At 39.5% G+C, this 20,166-nt stretch overlaps 1 protein-coding gene across 4 annotated transcripts in view; it reads right to left on the bottom strand.

Annotated features, from left to right (window-relative positions):
- LOC130916135 (zinc finger protein 260-like) overlaps window positions 1-20,166 on the bottom strand; it is a 55,063-nt gene that overhangs the window by 4,397 nt on the left and 30,500 nt on the right. For 3 of the 4 annotated variants that reach the window (XM_057836607.1, XM_057836621.1, XM_057836612.1), the window contains exons 3-5: window positions 18,960-19,388; window positions 14,245-14,640; window positions 2,666-2,878 (exon numbers count right to left, since the gene is read on the bottom strand). In XM_057836607.1, coding sequence (XP_057692590.1) covers window positions 2,666-2,878; window positions 14,245-14,640; window positions 18,960-19,388 — 1,038 coding nt within the window. The remainder of the gene's footprint in view (window positions 1-2,665; window positions 2,879-14,244; window positions 14,641-18,959; window positions 19,389-20,166) is intronic. The other variant, XM_057836631.1, reaches the window with a different exon arrangement.

Below are 20,166 nucleotides of genomic sequence, written 5' to 3'. Positions count from 1 at the left end.
AATGCGCTCTTCTTCTTTACACGCAAAGAAGAAGTGCAGCTACAAAGCATCCAAGCGAGTGAGCGAATTAGTGAGAGAGGGAAACACTGCTACGAGCCTACGTTCTTTCTTCATGTTTGTAAAATATCGACAGGGGCAACGCCTGTATGTATCGTCTTTTGTGTTGTTGTTGTTGTGTGTTTCCACTTACGAACGGACACTTAAATCCAGTTGTGTAGTGGTTTGACGATGTGTTAATGCTAGCGAACCCATGCTAACAGTTTGTGTTATTACTGTATTAGCAGCTAATCGTCGCTGATTTACAAACCTGTTTGTTATTGGGGATGAAATTGATTTATTTCTATTTTTAGTTTCACTCTTCAAGTGATGGTGCCATAATGTAGGCTGAATAAAGTCAGCATATTACACCAACGTCTTCTGCATCGTCATTTGGGAGTTTATAGCTCGCTGTATAGCCAGGAGTGAGCCTTTGCGTCTCGGTGAGGACAGTAGAGTCGTATTCCCTCCCGATGCAGTTATCTCCACCTTGCAATGACTGCAAGACGCTTTGTTGTAATTTTTCCTCGTGAAGTGAAGACACACGTTCGAGTGTTTGAACTTACGTGCTTTCATTGTTATGTTTACGGCTGCAATGCTTATGCGAAACCATCGTAACCTTTCATTTACACCCTCTTTCCTGGTGAAGTGTAGCCAAACTTTGGAGCGAGTGGTTCTTGGTGCCATGCTAGTTTGATGCGTCTGGACAACAAGACACGTCACGTCACGTCACGTGACGACGCAATACGAGTCTTTAGGAATCGTTAAAGGGATCGTTAAGGCTTTTTTATTGTGAGGTCAAGGCCTCGAAACACTAGGAACCGGTTCGGAATTGGAATCGGATTTTGATTCCCATCCCTAGTTCTGTCCAATCATCTTTCAGTTGTTAATTTACATTAGTCTATCCGTTTGAAGTGGGAGGCTTGACAGCAAATTAACAAACATTATGAATGTTAATAAAAAACTGAATTACTTCAAAATAGATATGAGCAACATAGTTAAAAAAAAAAAAAGTACATCAGTCAGAAATGAAAAAAAAAAAAAGTAATAATGAAAAGGTCAAGTGATTCTTTTTAGTGATAAGAATTTTTTTTAACCTGTCCTGTTCAGCAGCTTAGACACAGAGAATTGGAATCCGAGTGTCCTGATGTTCCGAACAGTTTTAATGTATGACATGGGAGTTTTATATACTCCCATTGTGGTTGTTCATTATATTTATTAGGAAAAAGCAGCGAACAGGAAGGGGTACCGGAGGGACCTGGGGTACCACGCGGTTCTTTTTTGTGGTTTAACTTTCCCCTATGGATTTTTTTATATGGCGAAAAACACAAGACTGAAAAAGCAGTTTCTGCTCTTGCACTCCTCTTTAAAAGAAACTACTATATTTTAAGCCAAAACAACTGTTGTGTTTGATAGAACAATATGTCTATATGCTGCCATAGCAGATTCATGTTGCACTAAGCCTCCGAACTATTTTTAATTTGTCCGTTTTACCTGAAAACCCGTTTGCAGACGTCGCGCAAACACTTTTGTTTCAACCTTGTAAGTAATTATATTCATTATTCAAAATGTCTGTCATTTTTAGTTTAGAATCAGTCATTGATGTCTAATATATAAAAAAAAAAATTAATTAAAAAAAAAACAACTTTCAAAAATTATTCACTCGCATATTTTAAACTTTTAAACGAATTACGTCACAATGAAAAATTTGGCGTCTGTAAAAAAAAGTCACAGATATCTACCTCATAACTATCGCTTAATTGTATTTTTTTTTGTTACTGTCGCATTTTCCCCGATGTGTTAGATGATAAATAATCGATCAAAAAATTTTTTGGGAAAAATAACGTTTAAAAGGGTAACTATATGAAAAAGAAAATCTCAACCACTCCTTGTTGTTTGCGATTTCTGCATCAAGACCCTTGTTATATCACCATGTTTCACCCATAAAAAAAAAAAAAAATCCGGCTGTGGCCATTCACAGCTGTGTCTTGACACTCGGTGATACATGCTACATTGAGTTTTTGGATCGAAACAAGGTAAGAACGCGATAATATCTCGTTAAAATCGTGGCGTCTTTAATTCTGCTCTCGCCTCCAATTAGGGTTTTGCTGTTTTTTTTTTTTAATAAATATTCCCCTAGAAAATAGAGATTTTAAGCTTTCCAATGATGTATCACACATGCATATCGGACAATTTTGAAATTAGGCCAAATTGGGGGTCTGAGAGCAGAACTTTAAAGTCACCTGAGTGTTTTCCGCCATATACGCAAATTCGCTCGGCATAACATCGGGAGGGAGCGAGACCCCACCGCAGGCTGAGCGGCGACTTAATTTATGCTACATTACGCGCAAACTCCCTCCCCTCCCAGGATGGAGGTATTTCCTCTTCTGTTCGTCTAATCAATGAGAGCGATTTTCGTCCACGTGATGATATTCGGAGTGCTTAGTTGGCGTAGTGTGAATGCTGAACCTTTTCAACAAGTCATTTGCAAGTGTTGTTGTGATGTCACTCTACAATTGGACGCTAGTCCTTTGGTTTAACGTGAAAGCGCCCTTAAAGTCAGAGGGGTGTGACGTTTCGTCGTCATTGCCGGAGAGCTGCGCCAAGAGGCCTTCCAGTCATCCCTCACCTTCTGTTTTCAGGTGTTTAAATGAGCTGTCGCTTTGACATTCTTCTTCAGTCTTCACTCTGACAGTCATTGGAAACTTGGGGATTTCATCTTCCAGTTCTTCTTTTTTCATGCTGGGGGTCTCTGGCTCAGCATCCTGTTTGATATACAGCATCTCTGACTGCGATTCCTGTATAACATCGTGCTTCTCCAGGTGAAGATCTTCAGTCATGTCTGCAGGGACACAAGATGAAAAAAAAAACCACATGATTCGCCAACGTACGTTCATTCCCTACCAACCTTCCTACTTTAAATGTATTGGACATCAATGGCAGCCAAACACAGGCATTTTTTATAATTGGTCGTTACATTTTAGGCTCAGCTTTACTTGGATTTTGGTCAACAAACCTAGTGACACGAATGGCCGCCTGGATTCTGTATTCGTACTGTAGGTTTACTGCCCTTGAATATTAGTCATTTCTACTGTAGTAGAGATAAACTGATTATTGGTGACGATATTTGGATATTTTACATGTACATCGATTTTTATTTTTTGTTTTTTAAATCCGACCGGCCGATATGAAAAAAATCTACCTAATTTTGGCTAAAATGCAGCCGCACCTCTTTCTCCTGCACTAATATTCACTCTGTCCTCTGATTGGTTAAGCGCTTTACACTATGTCCTCATCTACCTACTGGTGACGCAGCACCAGGAGCAACGTGGGGTTTAATATCTTGCTCAAGGGTACTTAGACGAGGTCATCAATAAGAAGTTCAGTGTTTGCATTATTCATTTTAAAGCCAATTTTTACACTTTTGCTGCAAATCAATATTGGTTCCCAAAATCTTTTATGGGTCCTTCTAACAACTAATTATTCTGTATCGGTCCTGAAAAACCCATATTGGTCAATCTCTACTTTGTAGTTATTTTTATTCAAAGGTGCAATGAAAATCCACATTAGGTTACTATAAAGAGAACACACATTTTTGACACAAATCCATCAAAAGTGACAGAAAAGGCATGATATTGAAAGTAGAACACACTTCGTCTTCCTTTTTCAGCCACCTTAAAAATCTTCGATAATAATTCAATGTACTCATGGCCAAGATGGCAAGCCCCCGCCCCCTTCAAAAAATAAAAAATACAAATCGGAACGAAATACTACCCGTTTCTTGGTTGGCGAGCTAAGCTAAATGAGCCTGGGAAGCGTCAACATAAAGCGAAACGATTTCTACTAAATTTTAGATTGGGATGATTTAGTCCACTAAACGCTTACTTCTGGACGTATCCGTTGAGAATGCTTTGAAGGAGCGCGTCTGGTTGGGAGGGTTCACGAAAGAACCGCTAGCCTGGCGCAGGGTACACACGTTGCGTCAAGTGAACCGGAAGTAGAAACGTCCAGAATTTCAATGTAAAAGGTTGAAGAAGCGACCATCGCTACGTAATCGGCCACCAAATATTTATTCCATATGATAAACATCGGATATGACAAACCGAGTCGTAACTCTCGATAACTCAATTTTGAAGGCTAATAAGAACTTTGTCTGCAAATCTATACATGGAAAGGTTCATCTTTATCCAAGTATGTAAGTATCTAGAGGTACCACTGTATATGAAAAAGAAGTTTAAAAAATCAGAATCTAAAGATAGTCATGGGTTTAAGTCAGGGGTCGCGAACCTTTTTGACAAAACACCCAACATATTTTAAAATGTTAGAGCCATACAGGGTGTGCGTGTCTATGTGTGTGTATTTGTGTATATTGTATACAGTGTTGTCACAGTTTACTTGATAAATTTAATTACTGATTACGCCTCAAAAGGTAATCTAGTTACTTTACTGATTAGCTTATGATCAATGTCACTAAGTTACTTTAAAAGTAATTTATCGGGTACTTTTGACTAATTTTTCTGCTTTGCTTCCTCAACACCTATTGTCAAAAATTCTGAACTTCCCCTTTAAAATAAAGACCTAGCTGTTAAAATGTTGTCTATAAAAGTTGTAGAGCAATAAAACAAACAACAAAAATGAACGAAATGAACAGGAATCCTTCAAAGTATTTCATAATGGGTCCAAATTATTTTTCGAACAGACCATGTGACAAGTAGCTTCGAGACGGTCCTTTGTTTTGCTTAGCCAAAACTACAGCTGAGGATGCAAGATGGATATTTAGAATTTCTTTAAACCTAAGCTTCCAAAAGCTTCAACAACAACTAAGCTTGAACCGAGGATTGAACACGAGCATTGTCAAGATGTATACAGGCATGTGCCGATTACCGGTTTCAAGGTATACCGTGGTATGAAAACGTCAAGGTTTCATAACTGCAAACATTTTCCGTCATACCATCCCAAAGGTATTAGCACTTTTTTATGTACCAAAAATTCATGAAGAAATCCCTCTCTTGCAGTTTAAGGCTCAACCCTCCCCCACTGATTGTTGCTCAGTGTCAGTGAGTCAGCTGTGCTACACGTTGGCTGGAGGAGGTGAAACTCCTGAACTTTTTCCCCCATCGAAGAAAACGAAATCGCTGGGATGGGAATACTTCGACTAAAGAAAAGTTATAGACGGCCGCAGCTTAGAGGAGGGCCAACCGACATGTAAAACATGTTTGCAGAAGGTGGCTGCCGAGGAGGCAATACCTCCAATATGATTTTGCATTTATACAAAATTAAAGGTTAGTAAAAATTGTCATGAACGTTTCCCACCAGTTACGTGAGTTAACTCCAGTGTGTTTAATGTGTCTAGCGGTGGTAAAACTATCACTCAACTGCCAATCAACTGTCTGTGTTGAGAAAGAGTGCGTATAATGTAAACATGATACGAGTGATACACACATGCTTTGTATGGAAAATAATACAATTTTTTTTTTTTCTGATGGTAATAATGTTGAGCAGTGGCTGTGGGTTTAAGCTCACCTAAAGGACCGCATTTCAATTTTGTTCAGAATATTTCAGTTATTTTATTTATTTTTTTATTTTGACTTAACATACCAATGTTCCAATTTGCTAATGTTTTGAAATGTAAAAATCCTGTTCAATGGAAATGTGTTTTTTTTTCTTTGAAATCCAGATATCTCAAAATAACACATTTTAGAGCTTTAATTGCAATACCTTGAAATTTTTGCTTAAGGTTATCATACCGTGAGAATCTCATACCAACACATGCCTAGATGTGTATAGACCCTACCCACGTGACTTCACAACTCCTTCCTCCTGACTGGTGCCGCCCAATTGTCCGTCAACACATCCTGTTTACCTGTTACGGCTACGTACATTCCTCCTATTTACGACGTGTTTTTCTGCTCGTTAACATTAATAATCAAAATGGTGAAGGCGTGTGTGGCGGTCGGTTGCAATAACAGAGAAGATAGACGGAGAAGACGGAGAGACTTGAAGTTCTACCGGATTCCGAGAGACCCGGAGAGAAGAGGGCGAGATGGGCTGCTGCAATTCGACGAGAAAACTGGGCTCCAAACGATTACCACAGATTATGTAGTAGTCATTTTATATCTGGTAAGATGCATTTAATATATATTTAGAGGGTTTTGGGCTGACAACCACAATTAAGATCATTGCTAGGCTAATCGCCGACAACATACACGTATGTATGTAGTGAGAGTGCTATCGCTAAACCATATAAACATTAAAAGCCCAAACAACTAACGACATGAAATACATTAGACTTGACAGTGGATGTTAGCAATAACAAAAGATTTTGAATTGAAAATTTCGTAACTCACCTTTCCAAGCACAAGATAGATTCCTGCCGAATTTTCGTGGACGAGGACCTGTTTCACCCAACCAGCAACGAAGTATTTATAAGCCTCCAAGCTCTTAAAAGTTTTTCAAACTTTCGTGAGAATAGGCTGATTTTGTGTGGACAAGATAGTTGTACATATCAGGGTAGCTGGCAGATGTCAGGCAAATACGGCGGAGACAGCGGGTCGAAAAACATCGATTTAGGCATCAAATATGGATCTGGCGAATGGATAAACTGAAGCTTTTCCACATAACGCCTTTTATGCAACGCATCAAGTGAGTTTACGGTATCCGAAAGCACCGGGTCTTCCATGAAATGCATTATAAATTGCTCGATCAATTGAGACCATTGATAATACAGACACAAAATGACGGACAAGGGGGCGGAACCATACAGCGAGCACGTGATTTTGTGACGTCGGTGGGTAGGGTCTATACTGTATATACAGTACAGGCCAAAAGTTTGGACACACCTCATTCAATGCAATACAAATGATGGTCCCAACCCCATTGAAAAGGCAAGAAATTCAACTTATGAACCCTGGTTAGGCATACCTGTGAAGCGAAAACCTTTTCAGGTGTCTGAATCTTGAAGCTAATTGAGAGAGCCAAAAGTGTGCAAAAGAGTAATGATAGCAAATGGTGGATACTTTGACGAAAGTAGTATATAAAACCGGTTTTCAATTATTTCACTTTTTTTGCCAAGTACATAATTCCACATGTTCATTCATAGTTTTGATATCTTCAGTGAGATTGTGATGAAAATATAGAAAAGGCACAAATGATGTGGTGTGTCCAAACTTTTGCTTCAGGGCCATCAACATGTTTTGTGCTGGCTGTCTCGTTACCTGTAGGCATTGGTTGGAGTTGTGTTGCGCCGTGCTGTAATTCCAAATGGTTCCTTGAATTGGATGGGGAGTTTCTAGCGGTCGGCAGTGTTTTTGAGCCAGCACAAAGTTTGCAACGTATGGAGATATTTTCGTCATCTTTACTGGACAAAAATGTGAAGTAATGGCTGTATTTCCAGTGAGCAAATGCAGCCGTTTGTGTTATCTCTTCTGCCACTTTCATTGTTCGCATCCTGACAAAGGTAGCTAGGTTATGTCGTTATGGCCGCAAACTCAGCGCTCACACGGTATGGTAATACACGTGTCCCGTTTTTTTTTTTGTCCTCTGCTGAGAAAGCGTGACATGTGATGTAACTCCCAAACTCAAGAGCTACATTTTCTATTCGAAATGCTCATCGTACATGACTACAGTATTCTTCATTCATACAGTGAAGAAAATAAGTATGTAAACACCCTGCTATTTTGCAAGTTCTCCCACTTAGAAATAATGGTCTGAAATTTTCATCCTATGTGCATGTCCACTGTGAGAGAAAAAAAATCTCAAAAGAAAAATCCAAAAATTACAATGCATGATTGGTTTTTAACAATTTATTTGCGCAATACAGCTGCGAATAAGTAATTTAACACCTGTCCATCTGCTAGAATTCTGACCCTGAAAGACCTGTTAGTCCGCCTATTTAGGTCCACCTCCACTCCATGCATTATCTTGAATCCGATGCACCTGTTTGAGGTTGATAGCTGCATAAAGACATCTGTCCACCCCATACAATCATTAAGACTCAAACTTGTAACATGGCCAAGACCAAAGAGCTGTCCAAAGACACCAGAGACAAAATTGTACACCTCCACTAGGCTGGAAAGCGCTATGAAGCAATTACCAAGCAGCTTGGCAAAAAAGGTCCACTGTTGGAGCAATCATTAGAAAATGGAAGAAGCTAAACATGACGGTCAGTCTCAATCGGAGTGTAAGATAGCACCTCGTGGGGTCTCAGTTATCTTAAGAAAGATGAGGAATAAGCCCAGAACTACACGACAGGAGTTGGTCAATGACCTGAAAAGAGCTGGAACCACCGTTTTCAAGGTTATTGTTGGTAATACACTATGAGGTCATGGTTTAAAATCATGCATGACATGGAAGGTTCCCCTGCTTAAAGCAGCACATGTCAAGGCCTGTCTTAAGTTTGTCTATGACCATTTGGATGATGCATAGGAGTCATGGGAGCAAGTTTTGTGGTCAGGTGATAGAAGAATAGAACTTTTTGGTCATAATTCCACTAAACGTGTTTAGAGGAAGAAGAATCCCAGGAACACCATCCCGACTGTGAAGCATGAGGGGTGGTAGCATCATGATTTCGGGGTGTTTTTCTGCACATGGGACAGGACGAGTGTACTGTATTAAAGAGAGGATGACTGGGGCCCTGTATTGTGAAATTTTGGGGAACAACCTCCTTCCCTCAGTCAGAGCATTGAAGATGGGTCGTGGCTGGGTCTTCCAACATGACAATGACCCGAAGCACACAGCCAGGAAAACCAAGGAGTGGCTCCGTAAGAAGCATATCAAGGTTCTAGTATGGCCTAGCCAGTCTCCAGACCTAAACCCAATAGAAAACCTTTGGAGGTAGCTCAAACTCCGTGTTTCTCAGCGACAGCCCAGAAACCTGACTGATCTTGAGAAGATCTACGAGGAGGAGTAGGACAACAACCTTACTGCAGTGTGTGCAAACCTAGTGAAAAACTACAGGAAACGTTAGACCTCTGTAATGACGTACCGCACGCATGCTATTTTTAGACCGTGACGTCGCATTGTAAAGCGTAAGTAAAGCTGAAGTGGGACATTATAGACCCGTCTTTGCATAGAAACAACGTAATTTGTGGTACTTCTCTCCGGTAATCTTTCAAAAACGAACATGCCGATCAAGCACTGCTTTTTTGGAACTTGCAGAAACGACTCTAGACATTACGACCCATGAAGGATGTTTTCTTCATACGTTTCCGGAAACCAAAAACTCGGGAGGAAAAAATGTGAATACCGAATCAACTTGCGCGGACTTTAACACCAGCTTGGTGAATCCATTCACATTCCATATGCAGTAAACATTTTGTTGGGTTGGCATGGTCTTTCAGAGGACAAAGAGGTAAGCCATTTTTATTTTTTTAACTTATTTTTTTTGTGTAACGTTGTGCCGTACTGCTCCTGACAACGAATGACCTGAAAAGAATTACAATGGTATCTGACTGCCACTTTTACCGTTTCTGTTTATATATATGTATATAAACAACTTTAGTAAGGGGGAAGTGTAAATAAATTATAAAACTAAGATTTGTTATCAATGAAAAAATTATAAGTGTTCGCTGGCTGTCACTGAGTAGCATTTGAGATTGCTACACAAAGCTAACTAAATTACCCCCAAGAACGGTAAGAGACGTAGGACAACCAGAGGATATATAAGAAAGACAGGGCTGATGGTAAAGGATAGCCTGTTGAAACAGGACAATGTCATTGTCAGTCGCATTGATAAAAAAGCTAAGGCTATGCTTAGGTCGGCTCGTTATTTTTCGTCTTTTTCAGCCTTCGACACTCAAGCCATTTCTTTAACTGAACATTTTTATGTTCTTCCACATCTTTGCCAGTGAATTTGGCACCAGGCACATGATTTTCGGGGAGAGAATTGGTAGGTTTAGCTCTGTAAAGATCTCCTTCGTACACGATTTTCATTCATTTCCTATTAGGGACAAACAGTGGCTTATCCCACTTAGCAACAGTAGCTAATGTCATGAATATTAATGAACGGAAGTGACGTGTTGCTTGCGGAACGCCATTGCAAACAAAAGCTACTGTACCAAACGTTAACATTCATTTTTTTCAGGTGTTTAAATACCTATTTTCTTCACAGTACATTGTGAGGCAATGACAAAATAGTAACGCACAGACACAAAGGAAACTAACTTTATTCAGATTACTGCTTTGGGAAAATGAATGTGTTAGATTGCTCATAACTGAAAGAAAGTAATCAGATTACAGTAACGCGTTACTTAGTAAGTGTTAGTGACAACACTGGTAATAAGAAATAAACATGTTTTCCTGGTGTCATATACACTTTCTTTGTAAAAGATACGTAATTCATCTATCCACTAAATGTCACCGTCGTGACTCTGGACCACAAGTTTTTTTTTCCCCGTGATGTTGCTATATGTGCTTGGCTACCCCGAGTGGCGACTTACTCCAAGCAGGAAGGGGCAAAAAAGGCACTTAGTGTTTTTCAACCAGTTTGCCACGGCACACTAGTGTGGTGTGAGACATCATCAGGTATGGCACGAGAAATTATCCAATATCGCTTTTTTATCTCCCCCGGTCGTGTGCAGGCGAGCAAGTTATTGCTTGTGTCGACGTATTTAATACGTAGTAAAAATAACAAAAAGTACAGTAAATCTATAATGAAGCAGAATGATTACATAGTCTGACTGTGTTGATATAAGAGAATTAATGCAATGCAAATACTGTACATACAACGCGTTTAATAGAAAAGGTCAAGTAACTGGACAATTAATCAGATTGGAAATTATTACAATGCACAAGAAAAATAAAAGAGTAAAATGGCGACGAGCAGTAAGACCTGGAACAACCGAACAACAAGAATATTGAATTGGACTGAGAAAAACAAAAGGACCTGCAAAATCATTGCAAAAACCTTTTCATAAGAGGCTCAACAGAAATGGAATTGGGAAATTTAAATGCTTTTTACCCAGGAAATAAATGACAGAAATCTGAATGCAGGTAGTTCCCGGTTTACGAGGAGATCTTTTCCTGCACTTGCGATTTAACCCGAATTTTTGCGCAAATGGGAATTAACCCTTTAAATACCTCAAAACACCATATCAATAAAAATATATATACAGTGCCTTGCAAAAGTATTCGGCCCCCTTGAATCTTGCAACCTTTCGCCACATTTCAGGCTTCAAACATAAAGATATGAAATTTAATTTTTTGTCAAGAATCAACAACAAGTGGGACACAATTGTGAAGTGGAACAACATTAATTGGATAATTTAAACTTTAACAAATAAAAAACTGAAAAGTGGGGCGTGCAATATTATTCGGCCCCTTTACTTTCAGCGCAGCAAACTCACTCCAGAAGTTCAGTGAGGATCTCTGAATGATCCAATGTTGTCCTAAATGACCGATGATGATAAATAGAATCCACTTGTGTGTAATCAAGTCTCCGTATAAATGCACCTGCTCTGTGATAGTCTCAGGGTTCTGTTTAAAGTGCAGAGAGCATTATGAAAACCAAGGAACACACCAGGCAGGTCCGAGATACTGTTGTGGAGAAGTTTAAAGCCGGATTTGGATACAAAAAGATTTCCCAAGCTTTAAACATCTCAAGGAACACTGTGCAAGCCATCATATTGAAATGGAAGGAGCATCAGACCACTGCAAATCTACCAAGACCCGGCCGTCCTTCCAAACTTTCTTCTCAAACAAGGAGAAAACTGATCAGAGATGCAGCCAAGAGGCCCATGATCACTCTGGATGAACTGCAGAGATCTACAGCTGAGGTGGGAGAGTCTGTCCATAGGACAACAATCAGTCGTACACTGCACAAATCTGGCCTTTATGGAAGAGTGGCAAGAAGAAAGCCATTTCTCAAAGATATCCATAAAAAGTCTTGTTTAAAGTTTGCCACAAGCCACCTGGGAGACACACCAAACATGTGGAAGAAGGTGCTCTGGTCAGATGAAACCAAAATTGAACTTTTTGGCCACAATGCAAAACGATATGTTTGGCATAAAAGCAACACAGCTCATCACCCTGAACACACCATCCCCACTGTCAAACATGGTGGTGGCAGCATCATGGTTTGGGCCTGCTTTTCTTCAGCAGAGACAGGGAAGATGGTTAAAATTGACGGGAAGATGGATGCAGCCAAATACAGGAACATTCTGGAAGAAAACCTGTTGGTATCTGCACAAGACCTGAGACTGGGACGGAGATTTATCTTCCAACAGGACAATGATCCAAAACATAAAGCCAAATCTACAATGGAATGGTTAAAAAATAAACGTATCCAGGTGTTAGAATGGCCAAGTCAAAGTCCAGACCTGAAATCAATCGAGAATCTGTGGAAAGAGCTGAAGACTGCTGTTCAAAAACACTCTCCATCCAACCTCACTGAGCTCGAGCTGTTTTGCAAGGAAGAATGGGCAAGAATGTCAGTCTCTCGATGTGCAAAACTGATAGAAACATACCCCAAGCGACTTGTAGCTGAAATTGGAGCAAAAGGTGGCGCTACAAAGTATTAACGCAAGGGGGCCGAATAATATTGCACGCCCCACTTTTCAGTTTTTTAAAAAAGTTTAAATTATCCAATAAATTTTGTTCCACTTCACGATTGTGTCCCACTTGTTGTTGATTCTTGACAAAAAATTAAAATTTTATATCTTTATGTTTGAAGCCTGAAATGTGGCGAAAGGTTGGAAGGTTCAAGGGGGCCGAATACTTTTGCAAGGCACTGTATATATCCAAAAACATTATTACATATTATACGTAATTATAATATCCTTGCCAATACATTGGAGCTAAGTCCTAGCTAGACAGCCAGCTCCGAAATGACAATGTCAGATGTCCGTGTGGTTTGCTGACTTTATTCAGCTGCTGATGACGTCAACACTTGAAGAATGAAACTAAAATTAAATGAAATTCAATCAGTCTTATCTTCAATAACAGCAATTCAAATTTGTGTTTACAAGTATCTGCTGATATAGCAATAACAAACGATTAGCATGTATCAGTTAGTATCCGCACATCGTCGAAACCAATCACATAAACTCGCCCCAAGTGTTCGACCCCAAATAAAAACGCACAATAAACAGTACAAAATAGGTTATATACAGCCGTCGCCTCTTGATGCTTCACAAGCAACAAATGTGCGCGCAGGCTGTCACCTCTGTCACACTGGCTGCTCTGTGGGTGCCTGTGTGGGGTGGGTGGGAATGTCTGTACATGCGCTCGCTTCCTATGCCAAAATAAAAGCCAAGTCAACATTTAAAAAAAAAAAAAAACACGACGAGACGCAAGCGTCGTTAAGACGAAATTGGGTAATTCTGGTCCGTCGTAACCCGGGAACTACCTGTATTCTGCACACATTGCAATTGAAAGTTTGGCTTCTTTTGTGCAATACTAAATGTCCCTTGTGAGTGGATCTGTCACCGCAAACCGTTCAGGAAAAATGTTTCTCCGGAGTGTGTTTTTTTGTGTGATTTGTTAGGTATCTTTTCAAAGAGAATCTTTTACTACAAACTGGGCAGGCAAAAGGCTTTTCTCCAGTGTGTGTACTTGTATGTCTTGTTAAATCTCGGTTTGTACAAAATCGTTTATCGCAAAGTGAGCAGTCAAAAGGCTTCTCTCCAGTGTGTGACATTATGTGCATTTTTAAATTTCCATTCCCGGTGAATCTTTTTCCACATACTGAGCAAGCAAAAGGCTTTTCTCCAGTGTGTGTACGCATGTGTATTTCTAACTGTTGTTTCCACCAAAATCTTTTACCACAACATATGCAGACACAAGGCTTCTCCTCAGTGTGTGTTCTTATGTGTTGCTTTAATATTTTCTTCTCAGAGTATCTTTTATCACAAATTGAGCAGGAGAAAGGTTTTTCTTCAATGCATGTAAGCCTGTGTCTATTCAACTCTTGCTTCGTACAAAATCCAATATGGCAGAGTCTGCAAGCGAAACGGGTTTCTCTCGTGTGTGTTCTCATGTGTTTATTTAATTGTACCTTTTGGGTGAATCTTTTACGACAAACTGAGCAGGCAAATGGCTTCTCTCCAGTGTGTATTCGCATGTGTCTTGTTAAATCATGCTTCATATAAAATCTTTTATCGCAATGTGTGCAGACAAAAGGCTTCTCTCCAGTGTGTGTACGCGTGTGTCTTATTATCTCGTGCTTCGTAGACAGTTTTTTATCGCAAAGTGAGCAGCCAAAACGTTTCTTACCGACGTGCTCTTTGGTCTTTTTTTTCAATGATGACTTGTTTGAGAATTTTGAAACATCTTGGTGAACGTCAACATCCTCATCAGAGGAGTGTGATGTTATGTTGTCGCTGTCCGAGAGTGGTGCTAAGAGGCCGCCTGGTTGCGATCGTCCCTCACGTTTTGCTGTCAGGTGTTGAAATAAGCGGTCACTGCTGTCTTCGCTTGGAACGTCATCTTCTTCACTCTTAACACTGAGATTTATTGGAAACTTGGGGATTTCATCTTGCTGATCTTTTTCAATCATGTAGAGGATCTCTGGCTCTGCTTCCTGTTTGATACACAGCATCTCCGACGCAGACTCCTGTTTAACATGTGGTAGATCATGCGTCTCAGGGTGAAGATCTTGCACTGTGATGTCTGCGGGATGGATGAAAAAAAAAAAACACGTGATTTGCCAGAGTTGACATCCAGTCGTGTGGCGTCCAATCATCTTCAAGTTGTTAATTTACATTCCATATAGTGGTGCTATCTTTAGCTAATTATATTTACCCGTGGACACCTGACGACTTACTGGAAGCAGCAGAAGGGGGAAAAAAAAGTACTTTAGTGTTTTTCAACCAGTGTGTCGCGGCACACTAGTATGGCGTGAGAGATCACCAGGTGTGTCGCGAGAAATGATCCATTATAGCTTCGTTTTTTGTTTTTTTTTCTCGGTCGTGTGCAAATTGGGCGAGTTAGTTCTCGTTCCTTTATTTAATAGTAAAATAACACAAGGTAAGAACTAAGGTTGTTCCGATCATGTTTTTTTGCTCCCGATCCGATCCCGATCGTTTTAGTTTGAGTATCTGCTGATCCCGATATTTCCCGATCCGATTGCTTTTTTTTGCTCCCGATTCAATTCCAATCATTCCCGATAATTTTTCCCGATCATATACATTTTGGCAATGCATTAAGAAAAAAATGAATAAAACTCGGACGAATATATACATTCAACATACAGTACTTATGTACTGTATTTGTTTATTATGACAATAAATCCTCAAGATGGCATTTACATTATTAACATTCTTCCTGTGAGAGGGATCCACGGATGGAAAGACTTGTGACTTTGTATATTGTGACTAAATATTGCCATCTAGTGTATTTGTAGAGCTTTCAGTAAATGATACTGTGGCCATGCCCAATGCATGATGGGAAGTGGAACCATGACAAGTGAAACCATAACTGTGCGTAGTGTTACCAATTGATATATCTTCGCTGCGTTGGGAAATAACATAAGGTGATAAGAAAAAGATCAATTGCTACCTTGCTTCCCCACGTTGCTTCCCATGATATTTTTATTCGTAGGGAGAGGGATTGTAAGGCTTTAGCCAATTAAAAAAAGGCTCCACAGGCTGCCAAAATTCACTCTACTCATTTTACGCTGCCTTTTATCTCTCTATATAGGTAAAACGGCGCCATTACAAATTGAGCGCGACAATGCGTGAGTGGATTGTGCAGTGCATGCATTAATAGCATTAAATATTTTAACGTGATACATTTTTAAAAAAAATAATTACCACCGTTATTGGGATAAAGCTGATAACCCTACCTTAGACCTAAAGACTCTGGATGAGTGTAACATATTATCTCTGTAACGTTAAATACAATTAGAAAATGATTTAATTTAAAAAAAAAAAAAAAAAATTAAAAAAAGGCATTGCCGATATTTTTTTGCCGATTCCGATACTTTGAAAATGACGTGATCAGACCCAATCGCCAATCGATCAGGACATCTCTAATTGTAATTATTAAAAAGATTCACTTAACCTTTTCATTATTACTAAAAATTTTTTTTTTTTTCATTTGACTGACGTTCTTTTTTTACTTCCTCTATTATTGTGAGAGAATTTTATTCATCCTTAAAACACAACCATTATATGTCATATTTTGTATAGTTTTGTGACATCTCAAGTAAGAACCCAAATGACTGATTTTTTTTTTCTTTTCTGTTTTTTTACACCTTACACAAATAATACATTTGGTTTGCTTTCGGGTTATAAAATAAACATGCTCAAAACCCAACTCCTTATGTTCAATAATTTACCATCTCAAGAACTAAGGAATTGGCAAATAAATTGGGATGCAAAATCAATTAAGTATTTGGGCATAAAAATAACAAGCGATTTTTCAAAACTACCTAATTTTCGCACTATGAAGCGCACCTGACTATAAGCCGCCACCCACCAAATTTGGCACGAAAGCAGCATTTGTTCAACGATAAGCTGCACGGCACAATAAGCCGCAGCTGTCCCCACTGTATTATGGGATTTATACACTAAAATATATTAACAGGTAACACATTATTTGACAGCAGCATCATACGGCTGTCATAGGACCAAATGAGCCACCATGAAGTTTCATTTACCCAAAACTGCTCCCTTGGGGGAGATAGTCAACCTCTGCTGCCACCTGCTGTCAACATTGTTGTTGTCCAACATGCCTCCTAGCATGCATAGTAGCGCTACAGACGTAAACAATCAAAATTCATGTTCTGTGCTACTTATGTCTTCAGTTATGGTTCCAGTTGTTTCATTAATTGCTAGTTATGGTATTTGGGAACACTTTATTTGACAGTGGCACCGTAAGACTGTCATTAGACACCGTAAGACTGCCATTAGACAACCATAATTGCAACATGACACTCTCATGAGCATCAATGAATGCTTATAACAGACTGACAGCAACTGATTCAACACTGTATGTGAAAATGAAATGGGAAAGACAGCTTGGTGAACCGATACCGGAGGACAAATGCAAATGCTGTATATACAACACATATTTGTTGAAAAGAGAACAGCTCTAAAAGATAAAAATAAACAGAATTCAGCAATAAACAAAAATGTTTATTAGTAATAATAATTAAAAGGTCAAGTAACTCTATAATTAAGCAGATTGGACAATATTACAATGCATGACGAATAAAGAAGTAAAATGTCGAAGAGCAGTCAGTAAGACCTGGAACAACTGAAGTACAAGAATATTGAATTGGTCTGAAAAAATAAAGAACAGGACCTGCAAAATCATTGCAACAACTTTTCTATAAGAGGCTCAACGGAAATGGAATTAGGATATTTAAATGCTTTTTCCACTGTAAATACATGATAGAAATCTGAATACAGTCCCTGGTTTACGAACGAGTTCTGTTCCTGCGCTGGCAATGTAACCCGGATTTCTGCGTAAGTCCGGAATTAACCCTTTAAATACCTCAAAACACCCTCTAAATTAAAAAAAATATCCAAAAACATGCACTATATGTCATTATACTGTCCTCGCCAAGACTTTAGAGCTAAGTCCTAGCTAAACAGCGAGCTAAGCTCCGAAATGACGATGTCCGTGTGTTTTGCTGACTTTATGCAGCTGCTCATGACATCAACAGTTGCAGAATGAAACTAAAATAAAATCAAATTCGTTCAGTCTCATCTTCAATAACAGCAATTCAAATTTGCGTTTACAAGTAGTTGCTGATAAAGCAATAACAAACGATTAACAGGTATGAGTTAGTATCCACCCATCATCAAAAACAATCACATAGACTCACCCAAGTATTCGACCACAATTGAAATGGACAATAGACAGTACAAAAGAGGTTATATACAGCCGATTGGATGCTTCACAAGCAACAAATGTGTGCGCAGTCACTCGGCTGCTCTGTGTGTGCGTGTGAGTAGGTGGGCGTGTCTGTACATGCGTGCGCGTCCTGCGCCAAAATAAAAGCATGCATCACAAAACAAAAGTCAACATAAAAAGAAAAAAATCACGACAAGACGCAGGGGTCTTAAAGTCGAAAATGCATAAGTCTGGTCCGTCGAAGCCCGGGAACTACCTGAATTTGGCACACATTGCAATTGAAAGGTATTCCCCCAGTTTGGCTTCTTGTGTGCAATGTCCCTTGCGAGTGAATCTTTCACCGCATGGCGCTCAGGAAAAAGGTTTCTCCGTAGTGTGGGTTTTTGTGTGATTTTTTAGGTATCTCTTCAAGGTAAATCTTTTACCACAAACTGAGCAGGCAAAAGGCTTTTCTCCCGTGTGTATACTCATGTGTCTTGTTAAATCTCGCTTAGTATAAAATCGTTTGCCGCAAAGTGAGCAGTCAAAAGGCTTCTCTCCAGTGTGCGACTTTATGTGCATTTTTAAATTTCCCTTCTCAGTAAATTTTTTACCACAAACTGAGCAAGCAAAAGGCTTTTCTCCAGTGTGTGTACGCGTGTGTATTTTTAACTGATGTTTCCCCCAAAATCTTTTACCACAACATATGCAGACATAAGGCTTCTCTCCAGAGTGTGTTCTTATGTGTTGCTTTAATATTCTCTTCTCAGAGTAGCTTTTATCACAAAGTGAGCAGGAGAAAGGTTTTTCTTCAATGCATGTAAGCCTGTGTCTATCTAACTCTTGCTTCGTACAAAATCCAATATCGCAGCGTCCACAGGCGAAAGGAGTTTCTCTCGTGTGTGTTTTCATGTGTCTATTTAATTTTCCCTTCTGGGAGAATTTTTGACCACAAACTAAGCAGGCAAATGGCTTCTCTCCAGTGTGTGTTCGCATGTGTCTTGTTAAGTCATGCTTCATATAAAATCTTTTACCACAATCTGAGCAGACAAAAGGCTTCTCTCCAGTGTGTGTACGCGTGTGTCTTGTTACCTCTTGCTTCGTAGAAAGTCTTTTATTGCAAATTGAGCAGGCAAAAGGTTTCTTACCCACGTGCTCTTTGGTCCTTCTTTTCAATGATGACTTGTTTGAGAATTTTGAAACATTTTGGTCAAAGTCAACATCCTCCTCATCAGAGTTGAAGTCAGAAGAGTGTGATGTTACATCGTCGCTTTCCGAGAGCAGTGCTAAGGGGCCGCTCGGTTGCGGACGTCCCTCACCTTTTGCTGTCAGGTGTTGAAATAAGCGGTCGTCCAGAGTTTTCGCAGATCTGCTCTCTTCACCTGGACCTTCATCTTCTTCACTCTTTACACTGGCATTCATTGGAAACTTTGTGATTTCATCTTGCTGTTGTTTTTCAATCATGTAAAGGGTCTCTAGCTGCGCCTCCTGTTTGATATACGGCATCTCCGACTCAGACTCCTGTTTAACATGGGGAGGATCATGATCCTCAGGGTGAAGATCTTGCATTGTGATGTCTGCAGGATAAATGGAAAAAAAAAACACATGATTTGCTAGAGTGGACATTCAATAGTATGGCGTCCAATCATCTTTAAGTTGTTAATTTACATTAGTCTATCAATTGTAGACATCCATCCATTTGAAGTGGGAGGGTTTTCAGCAAATTAACTAAAGTTATGAATGTTATTAAAAACCTAAATTACTTTAGATATGAGGTTTTGCAAAGTCCATAATTGTCAGGGAAATTCAATTTTGAACTCCCTGGACAAGTGTTACCTCGATAGCTCGATTAGAGAAATGAATACGACCCCAACTATGGATTGCTTTGCTTCGAAAGCTTTATGAACAAGAGCTCTCGGGTACAAAATGATGTGATTCGGCCAGGAGCTGTGATCACACAGAAGTACAATAGAGGCTGGACATTTATACTGTTGAAAGGGCGGTGCCGAAGCCCACCGTGAAACGAAACTTACTAAGAAACGAAACTCATCATCTCACAAACCTGGGTATTTTTCCATACAAAAACATCTTTGAACTGAGACTTTGAACACCGGCTCAGGCTACAACGAAGATAAGCCGATCCCCGATAAGGGATGCTGATCGATCGGGTCCGATCACGTCATTTTCAAAGTATCGAAATCGGCAAAAAAATATCGGACGTGCCTTTTATTTTTTTTAAAAATTAAATTGTTTTCTAATTGTATTTAACGTTACAGACAAAATGTCTTACACTCATCCAGAGTCTTTAGCTTTGGCTTAAACTAGGGCTATCAAATTTATCGCGTTAACGGCGGT

Source organism: Corythoichthys intestinalis, chromosome 1, assembly GCF_030265065.1.
Source record: "Corythoichthys intestinalis isolate RoL2023-P3 chromosome 1, ASM3026506v1, whole genome shotgun sequence".
Lineage (NCBI taxonomy): Eukaryota > Metazoa > Chordata > Actinopteri > Syngnathiformes > Syngnathidae > Corythoichthys > Corythoichthys intestinalis.
The sequence above is the reverse complement of the archived record's forward strand: the minus strand, read 5'-3'. Positions and strand labels throughout refer to the sequence as shown.